This window comes from Kuraishia capsulata, genomic scaffold, assembly GCF_000576695.1.
Source record: "Kuraishia capsulata CBS 1993 genomic scaffold, Kuraishia_capsulata_scaffold_3, whole genome shotgun sequence".
NCBI lineage: Eukaryota > Fungi > Ascomycota > Pichiomycetes > Pichiales > Pichiaceae > Kuraishia > Kuraishia capsulata.
Window position 1 is genome coordinate 96858 of NW_019172952.1, and position 15431 is coordinate 112288.

Below are 15431 nucleotides of genomic sequence, written 5' to 3' on the forward strand. Positions count from 1 at the left end.
TACACTTAGCTCACCTGCAGTAATACTGTTTCTTCATTAAATATCACTTGCTATATCACAGCTAAACAATACATGTGATGAAAACCGGCCAAAATTAGTAAAACAAATATAAATAGCATGTAAATAGACTGTGGCCAGCCCGTCTATTCCTGGTCCATCTCAAACATGTCGTCCTCCATCTTGTCGTCGTCGTCTTCGTCTTCTTCGTCATCAGACATAATTGCATCCTCGTAGCCGTCTCTCAAGTCATACTCCTGAAGGTCCTCACCTTCCTCTTCGTCCAGAGTATTCACCTTTGAGTTTCTCCGAGGGGTATAATTGTTCTTCAACACCGACGCCCGTAGGTTCAAAAATGCCACACGCTTCCGTTTCTTGTTATACACAAACCATGTAATAAACCACAGCGTTCCCGGACTCAGGTCATTTAGAAAAGACTCTTCTGGCTCGTACAGATACACCACACAGTCCGCGAGGTCCATATGTGAGTTGATCGTCTCCCACATCCAGTTGAGATCCTGGGATCTTCCAAGCGATAGAAGCAAGCTGTTAAACTTGGAGATGAGCTCTGCGCTCGAGGACAACGCCTTGAAGTTGTCTGGCTGTACATACGAGAAATCGTGGTCCGGATACGACGCGTTCAGAATGGCTATCAGATAAGCGAATGTCTTCCGGCTGCTTGGCTCGCTCAATGGTCCAAAAGGTGAGTCCTCCCAGTATTTGCTCTCGTCCGGGAATTTTGACCCGAGCGACTTCGAGTCCAGCGACTTGGGCGAAATATAGGGCGAGTAATGGTATGACCGCGAAAGGGCATTGCTGGACTGTTGACGGTCTAGGGAAGATAAAACGGGCCGAGCTTTTGCAGAAGAAGACGCCCTCCTCGCCCGGAATTGTGCAGGCGAGGGTGGAGAATTCTGGAGATTGGAATTCGCGAAAATCTCGTTTTCCTCGAGCAAACGGTCCAGATGTTTATCTATCGTCTTGTACAGCTTGCGATCGGACCCCACTGGTTTCGTCGTAAATAGGTCGCATCCACCGTCTATATGTGTGTCATTCGTGTCAAATGTGAGAAACTGGTTCACAAGCTCAATGTCAAATTCATCGATGAACTGTAGATTGACAGAGTCAGTAATGGTTCGTATGCTCGGGCATGCCAACCATGGTATGGTGAATTAGGAAATATCTGCTCCCGCAATCAACCATCCATGTTATATCAAATATGACCAGTAACTTGTACTCACCTTCATGGTATGATAATCTGCAATTGCAGTTGGTGGAAGTGTGGGTTGATGGGAGCGTCTTATCGTGGCCGTCTTGTCTAAATTGGCAAAGCGGACCACGCGGTTTATTGGGTCACCCACGACGATAACGGATCACATGGATCGTCATGCGCATCTGTTCTCTACAACACTACTCTTGTTTTAACTTTGAATCATCTCAACGTACATTAACCAGTTGCTTAGTAAACGTCACCCTGGGCAAACATGGCATCGGCAACCTTAACGAAACCGGCAATGTTAGCACCCTTAACCAAAGATGGCAAGGCATTTGCGTTGGTCTCGGAAGAGTAGGCAATGGCGGTGTTCAGACAGTTGTCGAAACAGTTGACCATGATGTCCTTGAGCTTGAGGTCAACCTCCTCGGTGGTCCATTGAACTCTCTGGGAGTTCTGGGCCATCTCGAGACCGGAAACGGCAACACCACCACAGTTGGCAGCCTTACCTGGGGCGTACCAGATGGCAGAGCCGGCAGAGGCAGAGGACAATCTCTCGGCCTCGAAGACATCGATGGCCTCCTGGGTAGAACCCATGTTGGAACCTTCAGCGATGAACTTACATCCGGCAGCGACAAGGGCCTTGGCCTCTTCACCACTGACCTCGTTCTGGGTGGCAGATGGAAGGGCAACGTCGACCTGGCCAACGTGGACCCATGGTCTGGCACCGGCGATGTACTCGACCTTGGACTCGGAGAAGGCGGAGTATTCACCGATGATCTGCTCAAGAGACTTGAACTTTGGCTTGGCCTCACCAATGGCCTCGATTTGAGCCTTGGTGATTCCAGATTGGGCAATGATAGCACCCTTGGAGTCAGAGAGGGAGACAACGGTTCCACCGAGCTCGATCACCTTCAAGGCAGCGAACTGGGCAACGTTTCCGGAACCGGAGATGGCAACTCTTTTGCCAGCAAAAGTCTCCTTGCCGTTGGTGGCCTTCTCAATCATCTTCTCGACGTAGTAGACGAGACCGTAACCAGTGGCCTCAGGTCTGATCAGAGATCCACCCCAGGAGAGACCCTTACCGGTAAGAACACCCTCGAATTGGTTGGTGGTCTGCTTGTAGGCACCGAACATGTAACCGATCTCACGGCCACCGGTTCCAATGTCTCCGGCTGGAACATCGGTGAATTGACCGATGTGTCTAGCAAGCTGTCTGATGAAAGCAACACAGAATCTTCTGATCTCGTTGTCGGACTTGCCCTTAGGGTCGAAGTCCGAACCACCCTTACCACCACCCATGGACAAACCAGTGAGGGCGTTCTTGAAGATCTGCTCGTATCCCAAGAACTTGAGGATGGAAAGGTTGACACTTGGGTGCAATCTAAGACCACCCTTGTATGGACCGAGGGCAGAGTTGAATTGGACTCTGTAACCTCTGTTGACTTGCAACACACCGGCATCGTCCTCCCAGACAACACGGAATTGGATAATACGCTCGGGGATCGAGACGACGGGGATCACCTTCTCGTACTCTGGGTGCTTTTGGAACAGAGTGGAGTCCTTGAGGGTGGACAACAGCTCGTTGTAGGCTTGCTCGAATTCTGGCTCTTGTGGTTGGACCATTGCTTATAATTATCGGATTTAGTTACGCAGAAAAGAAAAAGAGAGAAAAAAGCAGAAAGCTAACGGAAGATCTGCCCGAGGTTAAATATTCCCAACACTGAAAAATGTGCACCAATTCGACGATGACGGGCAGCACACCCACAGAATGCATAAGGGCAGCCCCCGGTCTGCTCCCAGATCCGGACCGTTGACGGCGTTTCGATCTGGCTGAAAAATTTTACCGTGGTGTGGAAAGTATGGCCTTTGGTGCTAGCTCGAATATGATTGGATCGATAAGCATCGCCACGGGTATTTGGCAGGCCCGAGACCGGAATGCTGGAATTTTTGCATTTTGTCTCCACCCAGCCTGGGCACTTTTTGGAAGAGTTTCCTTGGGGGCGAAGAGTCATACAATGGAAAAACCTCATGCAGCGGCTTATATCGGTGTTACCACCACTTCGTCAGGGCATGGTGATTTACAATTGCAATTTGGACTGCTGTTGTTAGATACGAGCAATTGGCACAATCAAGATAAGCTTCTTGCATTTAATTAGTCAGGTTATTGTAACCTGGGGTTTTATTGTAATCGTAGTTCGAGGATGGTTTGTTTTCCAGTCCGGTGAAAAATTTCCAGGGTTCGCTTTTTGCCCGATCTGTCAATCGCAACTAGTTACTCCGGTGCAGGGCTCGGGCTCCCGATTCGAAGCATACATGTTATTTCATTTTGCACTGCAAAATCCAGCAATTGTAATTCTCGTTGTCAATCATCAATATCAACTGCGATTAACTACACACTTACCTTACATATCAAGAAGCCTATACGCAGTTTCGTCGTACTCGCCTTCATTTCGGTTTCGGTTGCTCCTGCCATACACACGCTGCTGTGCATGGCAATCCGGTGAAACCTCGGAAGATACTGCAACAAAGTGGCTCAATCGGCGAGTAGACCAAACGCAATTGTCCAATGTGCGTCGACTCTGGTACTCGGGTTGACCTCGGAGCAAAACTCCAAGCCCTGAAGTGCGTGAGCCAAAATTGCGTCATGCATTTGGATTCTACATTTGATGCATTCCGCATCATGTGCGGCCATAAAATCGTCTTCGCACTATAGTATACAAATCTTGTAAGACCGCATGCAACTTGGACATAAAGTTGATATCACTCAAGCAAGATTAAAGAATATGGCTGTTGTGGGTGGACTTCAAAAGATAGGCCAAGGTGTGGAGCTATTTTCCATGAGCTCGATAAGGTTCTAAATTTAGAATTGTTTCAAAAAAGCTACCTCTATCAAACCGACAGGTCTCTTTTTGATGGAGATAAGACTTCATTCCTGACACATCACAGAAATATAAGCTTTAACAATGCCCTTTCTCTAGTATAAATAGCCCCAGGTTTTGCTGAAATACTGGATGCTTCCCCCCTTTCTTCACTATCGCAATCTCCACTCCAATGAGCAATCGAATCTACGTTTCTTCTAGCTTGAAATCTCAACCACTTTCCAAAAAGGGGATGGAGACTGCAACGTCTAAGTTGGACAAGTTGAGTTTTCATCCTTCGATCTCGCCAGAGGAACTTATGGATCCCACTTGGATTCCCTCTGATGCAACAGGTACAGACACGGATTCATCGACCGAGTCGCTGGAGTCGTTCGAGTCGTTCGGTTCCTTCGAGTGTGGAGAAATCTTAGACTTCAAAAGAATGCACCAGAATGGAGTTGGCCTCTACCATGAGGTAGTGAATGCTCTTTCATTTGACAACAGTCAAGAAAGTGCAAGCGTACAAATGGTGAATGTCCCGCGTATTGCAGTTTGTGGAGAAGATATCCCACATGTGAAGTTTGTGGAAAACGTTGAGGCGAATTCCCGCAACCGTCCACCCTCCAGGTTTCGCAAAGTTCAACTCACCAAGGACAAGATTTTACCAAATGGAGACGATATTGACCGTCTTCACGATCGTCTCAGCAAAATGAGCTTGGGGTCAGCTAAGAACAAATTTGGTGATGACGACGTGGAGTATTCAAGCCACTCCAAATCAAAAGCTCAACCAAATACAACTTCAGAATCAACTTCCGATGCTGGTGTTGATAACCTCAGACACAGAATTTCAGCCTGCAACACGAACTTCCAGAGTAGTTGCGTATTCGTCGGCAAGAGCGACACGAAGGGCTTTCCTCTAGCTGCAATCATTCCAAATGGCAAATATATGCTTTTTAGCCAACCTGACGAGGGCACACGAGAATTCGAGGAATTATCAAAGAAGGTGGACATGGAGATTTCGTCTTTGGAAAGGACGGTAACTTCGAGAGACACCGCTCTCCACAGAGAAAACTTTGCAGCTTACTTCTATGAAAGATTCATCATCCAGAGACTTAAACGTCATGATTCAAGTGAACTGCGGGAAAAAGTTTTTTACGACAAACTCCAGTGCTCTTTGTGGAAGACAATGAACCGGCTGCGGCTCAATGGAAAATCCTTCAGTTTCTTGATCGACAGCAATTGCGTTTCAGACGAGACTTCATTAAGCACATTTGTCAACAGGTGTAACCGGATCATTCCCTTCTGCCATTTTGAAGTCATTCTGGTCGATTCACAACTAAGGCAATATAACCCGATCACCACCTTCTGGGATTTGTTCGGGCGCATATATGGAGAATTAGAGGGAAAGACCAAATACGAACGAGTGGAAGCAACGAAGAAGGTTCTCAACCCGAGAATAATTGAAAAGCTCGTTGAAGAACACGAGAGGCTGTTGTTCAGTTGAGCTTTGCTGGAAGTTCCTCTGTTGCGTCGAATTATAGGCCATTGTGGTTTTTATTATTTTCTGAAAAATTCAGAAAATACGACATTCAAAAGATTTTTGAAATCAGTGATAGCTTTTTTTTGATTTCTTGTAATAAATAAATGCCTTTCATAATAAAATTTCCCTTTCTAAGATCCAACAAGTCACATAATAAAATCCTCAATTATTGTTTTACTAAACATTTAGTTTACAGCTTCGCCTTTGGTGGCTTCGCTTTCTGTAAAATCTTCTCCACAATGGCCGCCTTCATCACATTGCCCTTCACCTTGAGTTTTCCGCTCATAAATAATTTCTGTGCGGAAGTTTTCCCATTGATGAGCTTGTTGAGATCGGCATCTTTTACAGCAATTGAGATATCCGCGTCTGATGGCTCTGAAATCTCCTTCAGCGTGCCTGCCTCTTTGAGATCGAGTTTCCACGCTTTGGTTTCACCTTCCTTGTTCTTGACCACGAACTGGATCACCGAGTCAGCCTAAAGATGTTAGGATAGCTCTATAGAAAACAAACGAATTCAGTTTTGAGGTAGATCAGGCAACTTACTTGTTTAATCGAAGACGATCTCAGCGCCTTGTCTGATTCCAACGCCTTAGCAAGACCGTTCAAAGGGGCTGTTGTTTTAAAAGACATGATATACGTGAAATATTGAATTAACAGTAACCAAAACAACTCCGTTCATGAAAAGTTGCTTAACAATACTGCTTGTTCGCTCGGGAATAAGCCGCTTATATACTCGAAGAGCAATGTGGGGTCGAAATTCGGCGGCATGTGACTCGGCTCAAGTTGCCCTGGGTGTTTTGGCATATGATACGCAAGACAGCTAAGAAGAGTGAGGTCATCTTAGATAGGCTTGAGCAGGCAAGACTAGTTACCTAGAACCATAAATCCACGAATTATCTGGATCAGCGGACAGCATACACTACTACTCAGTACACTTAGCACGCCGACAACTCTTCTTTTCTGCCATAATTCATTGAATCCCTTCTTTTACGCCGTCTCGGCCTATTGTTCCGGCTCCAGACCAAGGTCGTCCCCCAACCGCAATGCTCGTCTCTCATTGGTCGAGATAAGATAAGGATTTCGAGCACTTCTTTGAACGTCCAGTCCTTATCGTGTTTACCGTTGTCAATGGCGGTTGTTTTGCACTTGAGTTTAATATTTGAACAATTACCACGTTTACATATTGGTCAGTGTACCTTTATGCATTTTTCGTCCCCTAACATATTGACACTCCCTCCTAAACTGGGACCTCGCTTACCTCTTTCGCTATGATGTCGAATGTCACGCCAGACCAGCGAAGGGGCAGGCACTTCCAGGTGCCGAAACGTCTTGAGCACACAAAGAAAATTCAGCCATTCAATCAAATAATATCGCGCAATAGTTCTACGGCGTCACAGAGGTCGACGAGATCTGCCAATAACTTGATCTCAACCTACTATGGAGAGCAAAAGGAGAATTCAATTGCACCCACTCTCGAGTCGATATCGATCTTGAAGGCTACGAAGCATGCTCATCATTATGACCCTCGTCTTTCTGATTCTCTTCAATCTGGAAGAGACAGATCAGTGAATCGTACGCGAATTGAACTGATCAGAGGATCAGGTGCTTCTCTATCCAGCATTCCATCGTCTTCAGCTTCTTCGCCTGAATCGGATAAGATAGACATTCCCAATGAGGATGATGTGGACGAAGAGGTCGGTGAAGTTGTGGAAGTACAGCTGGCAAGCATACAAGGTCATATACCAAATGTGTTAGCACTCCTTGATGACGAAGTGATGTCAGAAGAGGTCCCCCATCAAAATCTTAACATCCAAATGCGCACGCAACAGCGACAGGAAGCTTTGAGGGAGTTGATGCAGTCAACACCAGACACAAACACAAATACGTGGTTTGACGTGGTACCGTCTGGAAACGTTTCTGAGACTCAGAACAGAAGTAGGTGGAAAAACGTTGATATGAAGATCAAATACGAGACAATCTCGAACGACTTGCGCAAGCTGTCTATGTTTAACTCGAAACCAATGGTGAATTCGCTCAAGAGGATCATGCCGACTGAGAAAGGAACTGCTCAGAGCTTTGGGCCGGGAAGCTTCGTGCTAGGAAAGGGAAAGGACATACTTATAGATATTTGGAATAAAGGGTAAAACCATCCAGCTGGGTGTGTTGTTTATTCTTCATTCAGCCGTGGATTAGCAAACTGAACAAATTGAAAGCTAAATTAATAACATAACAGACCATAAAGCCATGCTAAGCGAACAATTGCCGGACCTGGTTCAAAGCAACGCGGCTAAAGTTTAGTTTACACACTTCTCTTTTGTTCTCTATCTTTTCGATATCTTCAAGATTGTATAAGCTCCAGTACGCTCAAGCCAAAAGGTGTCCGGGACATTAGCTGAGGGTTTCGGCATGACTGAATTCAAATACACATTCTCGCATGAATGCTCGGTAGACCTGCTGGCGTCTCCCTATGGACTGGGGGCGCTGTCTGTGATACCCCTAAAGGCCCCCACGATAGGGGTTGGCTCAGTCTACCTCAATGCGACAGTCCTAGTTCATGCTGGAAAGCTATATTTTAACGACGGTGCTGATTTTGATTGCGATGAGAACATACGATACAGAATCGTGGTATATGTTGAGAAGCCACGCACTCTGCGTATAGATTTTTTCAAGTACAAGATGGACAGTCCTGACAACGTCTTGGACATGGACGCTATTGGAACCGATACTCAGGATATGTTTACAACACTGCCTACATTTCTGAACGGTTTGAAGGAAAAAGATAACTGGAATCCGGCCATAGTGTTCAGGGGAGAAATAGGCCCACGCTATCCAACCGACTTTGAAATGGCTGTTGGAGTGCTGAAGTTTGCACCCGGGCCTTCAGTTGACTCAAGATGATACTTTAACTGGTAAAACTTTCCCAGAGCAGTATGTGCGCTTATAATTAGACTTTTCCCTTTATATATGGCTGGATTTTATTAGTTTTGCGATTCCTATTAATAATTAGAGTGTACCAACCAAACCATCCCGATCGGGAAGAGAAACTGAAAAAAAAAATTTCAGAGGCTTCTTTAGGAGAAGGTGTTACTACTGGCACAAATACCGAATCACTCTATCGGAATAGCATTAGAGGAAGAGGACACGCGAACAATGACTTCTCTTTCACAACAACTTGCTAGTCTGGCGCAGTCTACGGCGACGGTGGCGTTGGACCGCAAAAAGAGGTCCAAGATCCACTCCGTCTCTCTGATATACGACCCCAAGTACGCGGCGACCCAGGATTACGAAGAGATTTATGAAGATTCGCTCGAGGCATTTGAGGAACTTTGTTCACTGGACAACAGGATCACTGGATTTAAAGACTCCATCTTCTCGGAAGCCAGTGTCAGAATAGATAGACTGGTCCAGACTAAGGAACAAAACGAAGACCTGGATAATACTATAGAGGCATTTCTGAGTTTGGTATCACCCTTCTTCAACTTGTCCATTGCCATCAGAGCAATTGAATGGCTTGTGAGAAGGTTTCAGATCAATGTGCACTCAGCTGAGAAACTGATTCTGTGTTCGTTGCCATACTTTGACCAACCTGTGTTTTTGAGAGTAATCAACGTGGTAACCACATTTCCTCCTCTCTTTGCTTTTTTCACAGAATTCAAGAAGGCCAAGTTGGACAAGGGCCCTTCAAGGCATCTGATCATCAAGCACTTCAAAGACTTGCAAACTCTCAGTCTATTCACCAACCACATCAAGGACCTCATATCCAAGAAGATAGAGTACCAGCAGCTGTATGTGTTCTACATTTCTGTGTCTCTTTCCGCAATAGCTTCCCTGAATAGGTCTGCCGAATTTGTGGACTTTGTTCCTATTTTTCTGGAAGTTTCGTCGACTTTGTTGAGTTCTGCGAGTGATGAGGCTAAGATAACAGCATACACCATCCTGGCTGTGCTCTCCACTGCCATCCCTCTATCTAAGGACGTTCTCATGGCCATCATAGACACGATTCTGGCATTTCCATCAGGAAAGACTGTTAATGAACAAGGAATAGCCACAATTCTAAAGCTGTATCAGTCTTTGAATGTTGGTACTCTGGACCCATTTTCGGTTAAGATGACCCGCAAGCTGTTAAAGCAGCATAAATTGCTGTTCCCATTGCTTCATAAAGCGAAAAGTAACGACAACTTTTCTAGTTGTTTGGTTAACTCCTTATTGCAACATGATTTGGAGCTGGAGGTTGTTTTGAGAGAGTTGAAAACTCTCTCCACGACTACTCAGAACATCTCAGTTATTGTACAAACCGTTTTGTCAAAAGTATCTGAATCAGAGGATGCTTTTAAGTATGCTGAGATTGTGAAGGTTCTCCTCGAAAAGGACAGAAGTGCAGTTGTGGAGACCGTCACAGCGGCGAGATCCATGGACTGGCTGGAGATGAAACTTCAAACCGTTCTCATCGAACAGGCTGAGGACGAGGACGTTTCTATGGACGGCTCCGGAGACGAGCAGTTTGTGATCGCCGAAGATGAAGAGGAGCTCAGCACCCTTCTCGAAAATGTTGGAGGTGCCACTGCCGACTCGTTCTTCGTCGTCGAGAAGGACAACATTATGAAGCTGTTTGTCCAGGCCATTGACTCTAAGCTCGTTTCTCTGTTTGAGGAAAGAGTTTTCCAGACCATTGACTCTAAGGTAAGTTTCACCATCAGGACAGGTCTTACTTCCAAATTGCCTCTGAAAGTAAGAATGGCAGCTTTGCAATCGCTGCTGAAGACAATCCAGGGCGAAGAGTTGAATTTCTACCCAGTGGTCCCCCTTCTTTTGGCCTTGCTCGCTGATTCCAGAGAAGTTGTTCGTTCTCTGACTGCTCAAATTGTCCAAGAAATTGCATCCAAACAGACCACAGCAAAGACTCCACTCATATCTCTGAAACTTTCAGACAACGAGTTAAGTTTGCTGGCTCCTCACGATGGCATTGCATTTGTCAAGAAGCTGGCTGATCATGTACAGAACTGTGCATACGATGAGACCAGCGTCATCAAACTTGTTTCTGCTATCAGTTCGGAAAAGAAATCAGGCAAGCTGGTTCTTTTGGCACTCGTCTCATACGCCGAACAAAGCTCTATCCCAGCAGTGAAAGCTACAATTTTCGATTGTGTTTCTGCAACCAAGGGGGCCTTACCATTTTCTTTGTTTGAGTCGTTCTTGTCGAGTTACATCTCTTCTAGGGGCGTTTGGGAGATCTCATGCGAATCATTCGGGTTTTCTTTCAAGGACTTCGAAGACTCCGTCTTTGGCCTGTTGTCTGCAAAGGACAAGTCTGCAGCTTCTCTGAAGTTTTTGGAAGACTCCTTGGCAAGTACTTCACTGCAACTCTCTGAGACCTCTCAAAAGAAGATCGGTTCCATCTTCGATTTGTTGAAGTTTGAGTCTCAAGTCCAATTGGTTCAGTTCATCATTGACCATTCCCAGCAAGATATCAACTTCGACCCTGTCGGACTGCTGCAATCTTTGCATTTGCCGAGCGCTATTTTCGTGAAGATTTTCAAGGAATCGAGTTTGCATCAGTCTCAACAACCAGACTCTCCTGCTGTTCCAAAGAGAAGAAGAAGATCCTCTGCATCCACCAGAGCAGCTTTGAAAGACGAGCAGGTTTCCAGAATTGCGGTGGATCATCTAGAGAAGTTGACAGTAATTCTCCAAGTTTTAGAACAAACGTCCTCATCCGGCTTTGATCCAGCTTTCGAGCTTTTGCAGTTACTGTTTGACCTCTTGGACGAACTTGAAACTCTTGGTAACGATGGAAAACTAGCCGTGTATTACTCACAAGAGGTGTTGGCTGCGTGTATGCTGAACGTGATAGCAGGCCTCAAGTCTTCTAAGGCAAAACCACCCTCTCTATCAGTCAGAGCAGACGTTGTTGTGTCTTCAATCAGGTCGTCCAGCTCTCCACAGGTGCAAAACAAACTTCTGTTGGTGATGGCTGCTTTGGCCACTCTTTCTCCAGAGACTGTGCTGCACTCTGTGATGCCAATCTTCACCTTCATGGGAGCTCACACCATCAGACAAGATGATGAGTTCTCAAGCCATGTTCTCGAAAGAACAGTACAATGTGTCGTTCCTGCATTGGCAATGAGCGCTAAAGATGGCCAGATCAGTGATGAGATTGAATTTCTCATGGCCAGTTTCACCAGCGCCTTTCAACATATCCCAAGACACAGACGTGTAAACCTGTTCACCAACCTGGCTAACTCCCTGGGCGGAGAGACTTCGGTGCATTTGGTGACTTTCCTGTGTGCTGAACAGTTCTACCTTGCTTCCGAGAAAAACAAGATTGCTGAATGCCGTTCGCTGACTGAGTTCGTCTCGTCTTTCATATCCCATTTCTCTCCAAAGATCCAGCTGACTGCCATCCATGAGTTTCTCAAGATCTGGCAGATCATTCCTGCTGTTCAACTTGGACCGGATGATGAGCTGACCCACACGATCTCGGTTAGACCTGTATTTGACTCATCGATTGTGTCGATGTCAACCGAGGAATTGATATCTTTGAGAGCTTCGTTGATTAACTTCTTGCACAGCTGTCTCGTTCCGAGTGAAGCGAAATCTGGAATATCCAACTTGAAGCTCAAGATTGTTGCTCTCTTCCTAGATCAATCCAGCCCAGATTCTATAAAGGAGGTATTAGGATCGTTTGGTTCAAACGTGGAGCTTCTCCTGGAGATTCTGCAAAGTGTTGATGGCGAAGATTCGAGTTCAATCTTGACAGATTCTCTCTATGCTCTTCTAGAAGACTTGCTTGACGTGGTGCCAGTTGCCGAATTCGTGGAGGCAATTGTTCCTATCATCTCTGAATCTGAGCAGATCTCAGTATCAACTGTGAGGAACGTGACACTTCTAGCCTCCACCAAATTCAGCTTGGAGTCTTCTGAAGATCTTGCTGCACAAGCAGCGGCGTTGACCTTGATTCCAGCGCTCCTCTCGAATATCTCATCAAGCTCAAGTGTCGAAGTTGCCCAAGCTTCATGGAATACCCTCGGAAGCTTGGTGCTCAAGTTCAACGACAAACTGGACTCCAAATTGCTACTGGAGTGTTTGGCTATAGCCACTTCCAAGACTGGCCTTCTGAACACCACCCCGGAGATAATCATCTCTTCTGTTACCTGCATTGCATCGATTGTGTCAGTTCTTGGAGTAAAGAGCATCGGTTTCTTGCCCCAGATCATATCGCCTGCTTTTGAGATTTTCAAGTCTGCAGTCGAATCTGAAGATGAATCTTCATCAGAGCTCATCCAGAGCTCTGTCCTGGCACTGTTTGGTTGCTTCATCAGAAGGCTACCCTCCTTCATTACCCCAAACCTCAAGGATATCCTCAGGGCTGTTTTCGATGCTTCTCTCGTCGGAGAGTCCACCAAATCTTCAGTGTTGACCCTCATCGTCCAGAATCTAGAAATCAAAACTGTTATCGCTTCTCTGTGCTCTCTATGGAAAAACGTGAGTGCTTCTGAAGACGCTTCTTCGGTTGGGTTGTTCCTGTATGGAATGGAGATGACCGTCGAGGAGGCCGATAAGAGAACTGCTGCTGCTCAGGCTTCGGTGTTCTTCAAGTTCTTTATGCATGCTCTCGAATACAGAGCAAACTCTGGTTTCGATACCAACACTGTTTACAGGATCGAGTCATCGCTGTACCAGTGCGGTATCAACTATGTCATGAAGCTGAATGACAAGAACTTCAGACCCCTGTTTGCAGGTTTGGTGAGATGGGCCTTTGACGGAGAAGGGGTTATCTCTGTAATCACTGAGGTGGAGAGGCTTGAGTCTTTCTTCAGATTCTTCAACAAGCTCCAGGACAGTTTGAAGTCTATAGTCACTGGCTATTATTCGTACTTCTTCGACTCGACAGTTGATCTCTTGGGAAAATTCAGTTCTGGTGACTTGAAGAACATCACACTAAGACGTGTCGTTCTGATCTCTCTGACCACATCTTTCAAATTCGATCAGGATGAGTATTGGCAAGCACAATCAAGATTCGAGTCTATTTCCAAGGCTCTGTTTGATCAGCTGAGCAACATCGAAGAGACAATTGCCAAGTACTTGGTGAAGGCCATCACTTCTCTGTGCCAGGCTTGTTCCACCGATGTCCACAACAAGGCCATCAACGAGCTGATGTTGCAACACATCAGAAGCGAGTGCAAACCAAGGGAAAAATTCTGGGCTGTGAGAACAATGAAGACAATCTATCAAAAGGTTGGTGAAAGCTGGCTGGGTCTGTTGCCACAGTTGGTTCCTTTGATTGCAGAGCTGTTGGAGGATGAGAACGAAGAAGTTGAGATGGAAGTTAGAAAGGGACTTGTGAGGGTCATTGAGACAGTCATGGGTGAACCAATGGACAGATATTTGGAATAAAATGCATAATAAAGTATTGATAACGACTTTAGTTGAAAAGAATGACGTTAAATTCGAAGTAGGGTCGCAATTCGTAATTCTCAACGTGTCACCTGTTTTCAGCCGCACACGCAGGTTACGAGCACTGCCCGGTGATCCACCCTGCCTCTGTACTCAGCTACTAGTTAAACAGGTGTCGCGCATTCTTCTCCAATACCACTTCAAAGCCATCATAACCAAGGCGTCTTTGGCCATTCAGACTCTACAATTGGACACCACGGACTTGTTAAACAGCATCAACGCATGTCCACAAACTCGCTACAAGGATTAGGACTATCATCTGACAAGCCGTTTCTACCCCGAGTTAACTCGATGACGGCCTCTAATTTGCCGCTCGGAGATGAAGGTTTGACGCGGAACGCCTCCTCGCCTTCGATAGCATCATCTTCATTTTCTAATTTCGCTAAGAAGGCCAAGGCAGGACGCTCTAAGTATCACAATCTGGGCCATCCAGGACGACACAACTCTTTCAGCAGGTCGAGCAACGCGTTCGAAATTCCGGTCTTCTTCAAGCGTTTGTTGAGGCCGCCTACGCTAGATTTTGAGACAGCAATGTGGGAGATTTTTTATTTGATTATACAGCCGAAGAGAGTTTACAAATCGCTGTACTACCACAAACAGACCAAGAACAGATGGGCCAGAGACGACCCCAGTTTTGTGCTTCTACTGACATTTTTCATCACAATAAGCGCGGTAGCATGGGGATTGGTTTATTCGCCTGGGGCATTGTCGATATTGAAACTCATAGGGTACATGGTGGTGGTAGACTTCTTGGTCACGGGAATCGTGATCGCCTCCATCGGATGGGTTTTGGCCAATTGCATTTTCAAAAATAGGCACTTGGTGTCTGCTAGTGGGGTTTCTGATATCACCTCTCCATTTACAGACGACTCTGCTTTGGAATGGCCCTACTGTTTCGATGTTCATTGCAACTCGTACCTGGTGGTGTGGCTGTGCCTATATCTCATCCAGTTTATCCTTCTGCCGCTGCTGACGTTGAGCAACTGGTTTTCCACCTTGATTGGGAACACACTGTATCTCTTCAGTCTCAGCTACTATTTCGTTATCACGTTCTACGGATATAACGCGTTGCCGTTCCTGAGCCGCACCGAGCTGATCCTACTGCCGATCCCGGTTCTGTGCGTGCTATGGTTAGTACTCACACTGCTGGGGTTCAATGTGGCTGCCTACTTGTCAGATGTGTATTTCAATTGAAATAGAACAAGGTACAATGTTAGCCATTTTTATGTAGCAAATGCCTTAACTTGATTAGAATTAGACCAACCGGCAGGACTCCATCATATTCGCACATACACGAGTATTTGATCACGTGACTAGTAACTCTTCCAAAACATAGCCATCCAACAAGTGTCAGAACATCTGGAGT

The 15431-nt window shown here is 45.9% G+C and overlaps 9 protein-coding genes across 9 annotated transcripts; 5 read left to right on the forward strand and 4 right to left on the reverse strand.

The window, feature by feature from the left end:
- Positions 1–143: 143 nt before the first annotated feature.
- On the reverse strand, positions 144–1244 carry KUCA_T00002288001 (uncharacterized protein; the record flags this gene model as incomplete). Its single annotated transcript, XM_022602526.1, has 2 exons — positions 144–1106; positions 1239–1244. The coding sequence occupies 2 exons, from the start codon at positions 1242–1244 to the stop codon at positions 144–146; spliced, it is 969 nt and encodes a 322-aa protein (XP_022458323.1).
- Positions 1245–1456: 212 nt separating this feature from the next.
- Positions 1457–2836, reverse strand: KUCA_T00002289001 (uncharacterized protein; the record flags this gene model as incomplete). The annotated part of the gene is made up of 1 exon (XM_022602527.1): positions 1457–2836. The coding sequence occupies one exon, from the start codon at positions 2834–2836 to the stop codon at positions 1457–1459; it is 1380 nt and encodes a 459-aa protein (XP_022458324.1).
- Positions 2837–2895: 59 nt separating this feature from the next.
- Positions 2896–3243, reverse strand: KUCA_T00002290001 (uncharacterized protein; the record flags this gene model as incomplete). The annotated part of the gene is made up of 1 exon (XM_022602528.1): positions 2896–3243. One exon carries the CDS (start codon positions 3241–3243, stop codon positions 2896–2898), a length of 348 nt encoding a protein of 115 aa, XP_022458325.1.
- A 1021-nt stretch (positions 3244–4264) lies between these two features.
- Positions 4265–5575, forward strand: KUCA_T00002291001 (uncharacterized protein; the record flags this gene model as incomplete). Its single annotated transcript, XM_022602530.1, has 1 exon — positions 4265–5575. The coding sequence occupies one exon, from the start codon at positions 4265–4267 to the stop codon at positions 5573–5575; it is 1311 nt and encodes a 436-aa protein (XP_022458326.1).
- A 226-nt stretch (positions 5576–5801) lies between these two features.
- On the reverse strand, positions 5802–6241 carry KUCA_T00002292001 (uncharacterized protein; the record flags this gene model as incomplete). Its single annotated transcript, XM_022602531.1, has 2 exons — positions 5802–6086; positions 6155–6241. 2 exons carry the CDS (start codon positions 6239–6241, stop codon positions 5802–5804), a joined length of 372 nt encoding a protein of 123 aa, XP_022458327.1.
- Positions 6242–6879: 638 nt separating this feature from the next.
- Positions 6880–7755, forward strand: KUCA_T00002293001 (uncharacterized protein; the record flags this gene model as incomplete). The annotated part of the gene is made up of 1 exon (XM_022602532.1): positions 6880–7755. One exon carries the CDS (start codon positions 6880–6882, stop codon positions 7753–7755), a length of 876 nt encoding a protein of 291 aa, XP_022458328.1.
- Positions 7756–8017: 262 nt separating this feature from the next.
- On the forward strand, positions 8018–8509 carry KUCA_T00002294001 (uncharacterized protein; the record flags this gene model as incomplete). The annotated part of the gene is made up of 1 exon (XM_022602533.1): positions 8018–8509. One exon carries the CDS (start codon positions 8018–8020, stop codon positions 8507–8509), a length of 492 nt encoding a protein of 163 aa, XP_022458329.1.
- A 252-nt stretch (positions 8510–8761) lies between these two features.
- On the forward strand, positions 8762–14005 carry KUCA_T00002295001 (uncharacterized protein; the record flags this gene model as incomplete). The annotated part of the gene is made up of 1 exon (XM_022602534.1): positions 8762–14005. One exon carries the CDS (start codon positions 8762–8764, stop codon positions 14003–14005), a length of 5244 nt encoding a protein of 1747 aa, XP_022458330.1.
- A 282-nt stretch (positions 14006–14287) lies between these two features.
- On the forward strand, positions 14288–15259 carry KUCA_T00002296001 (uncharacterized protein; the record flags this gene model as incomplete). Its single annotated transcript, XM_022602535.1, has 1 exon — positions 14288–15259. The coding sequence occupies one exon, from the start codon at positions 14288–14290 to the stop codon at positions 15257–15259; it is 972 nt and encodes a 323-aa protein (XP_022458331.1).
- Between the last annotated feature and the right edge of the window lie 172 nt (positions 15260–15431).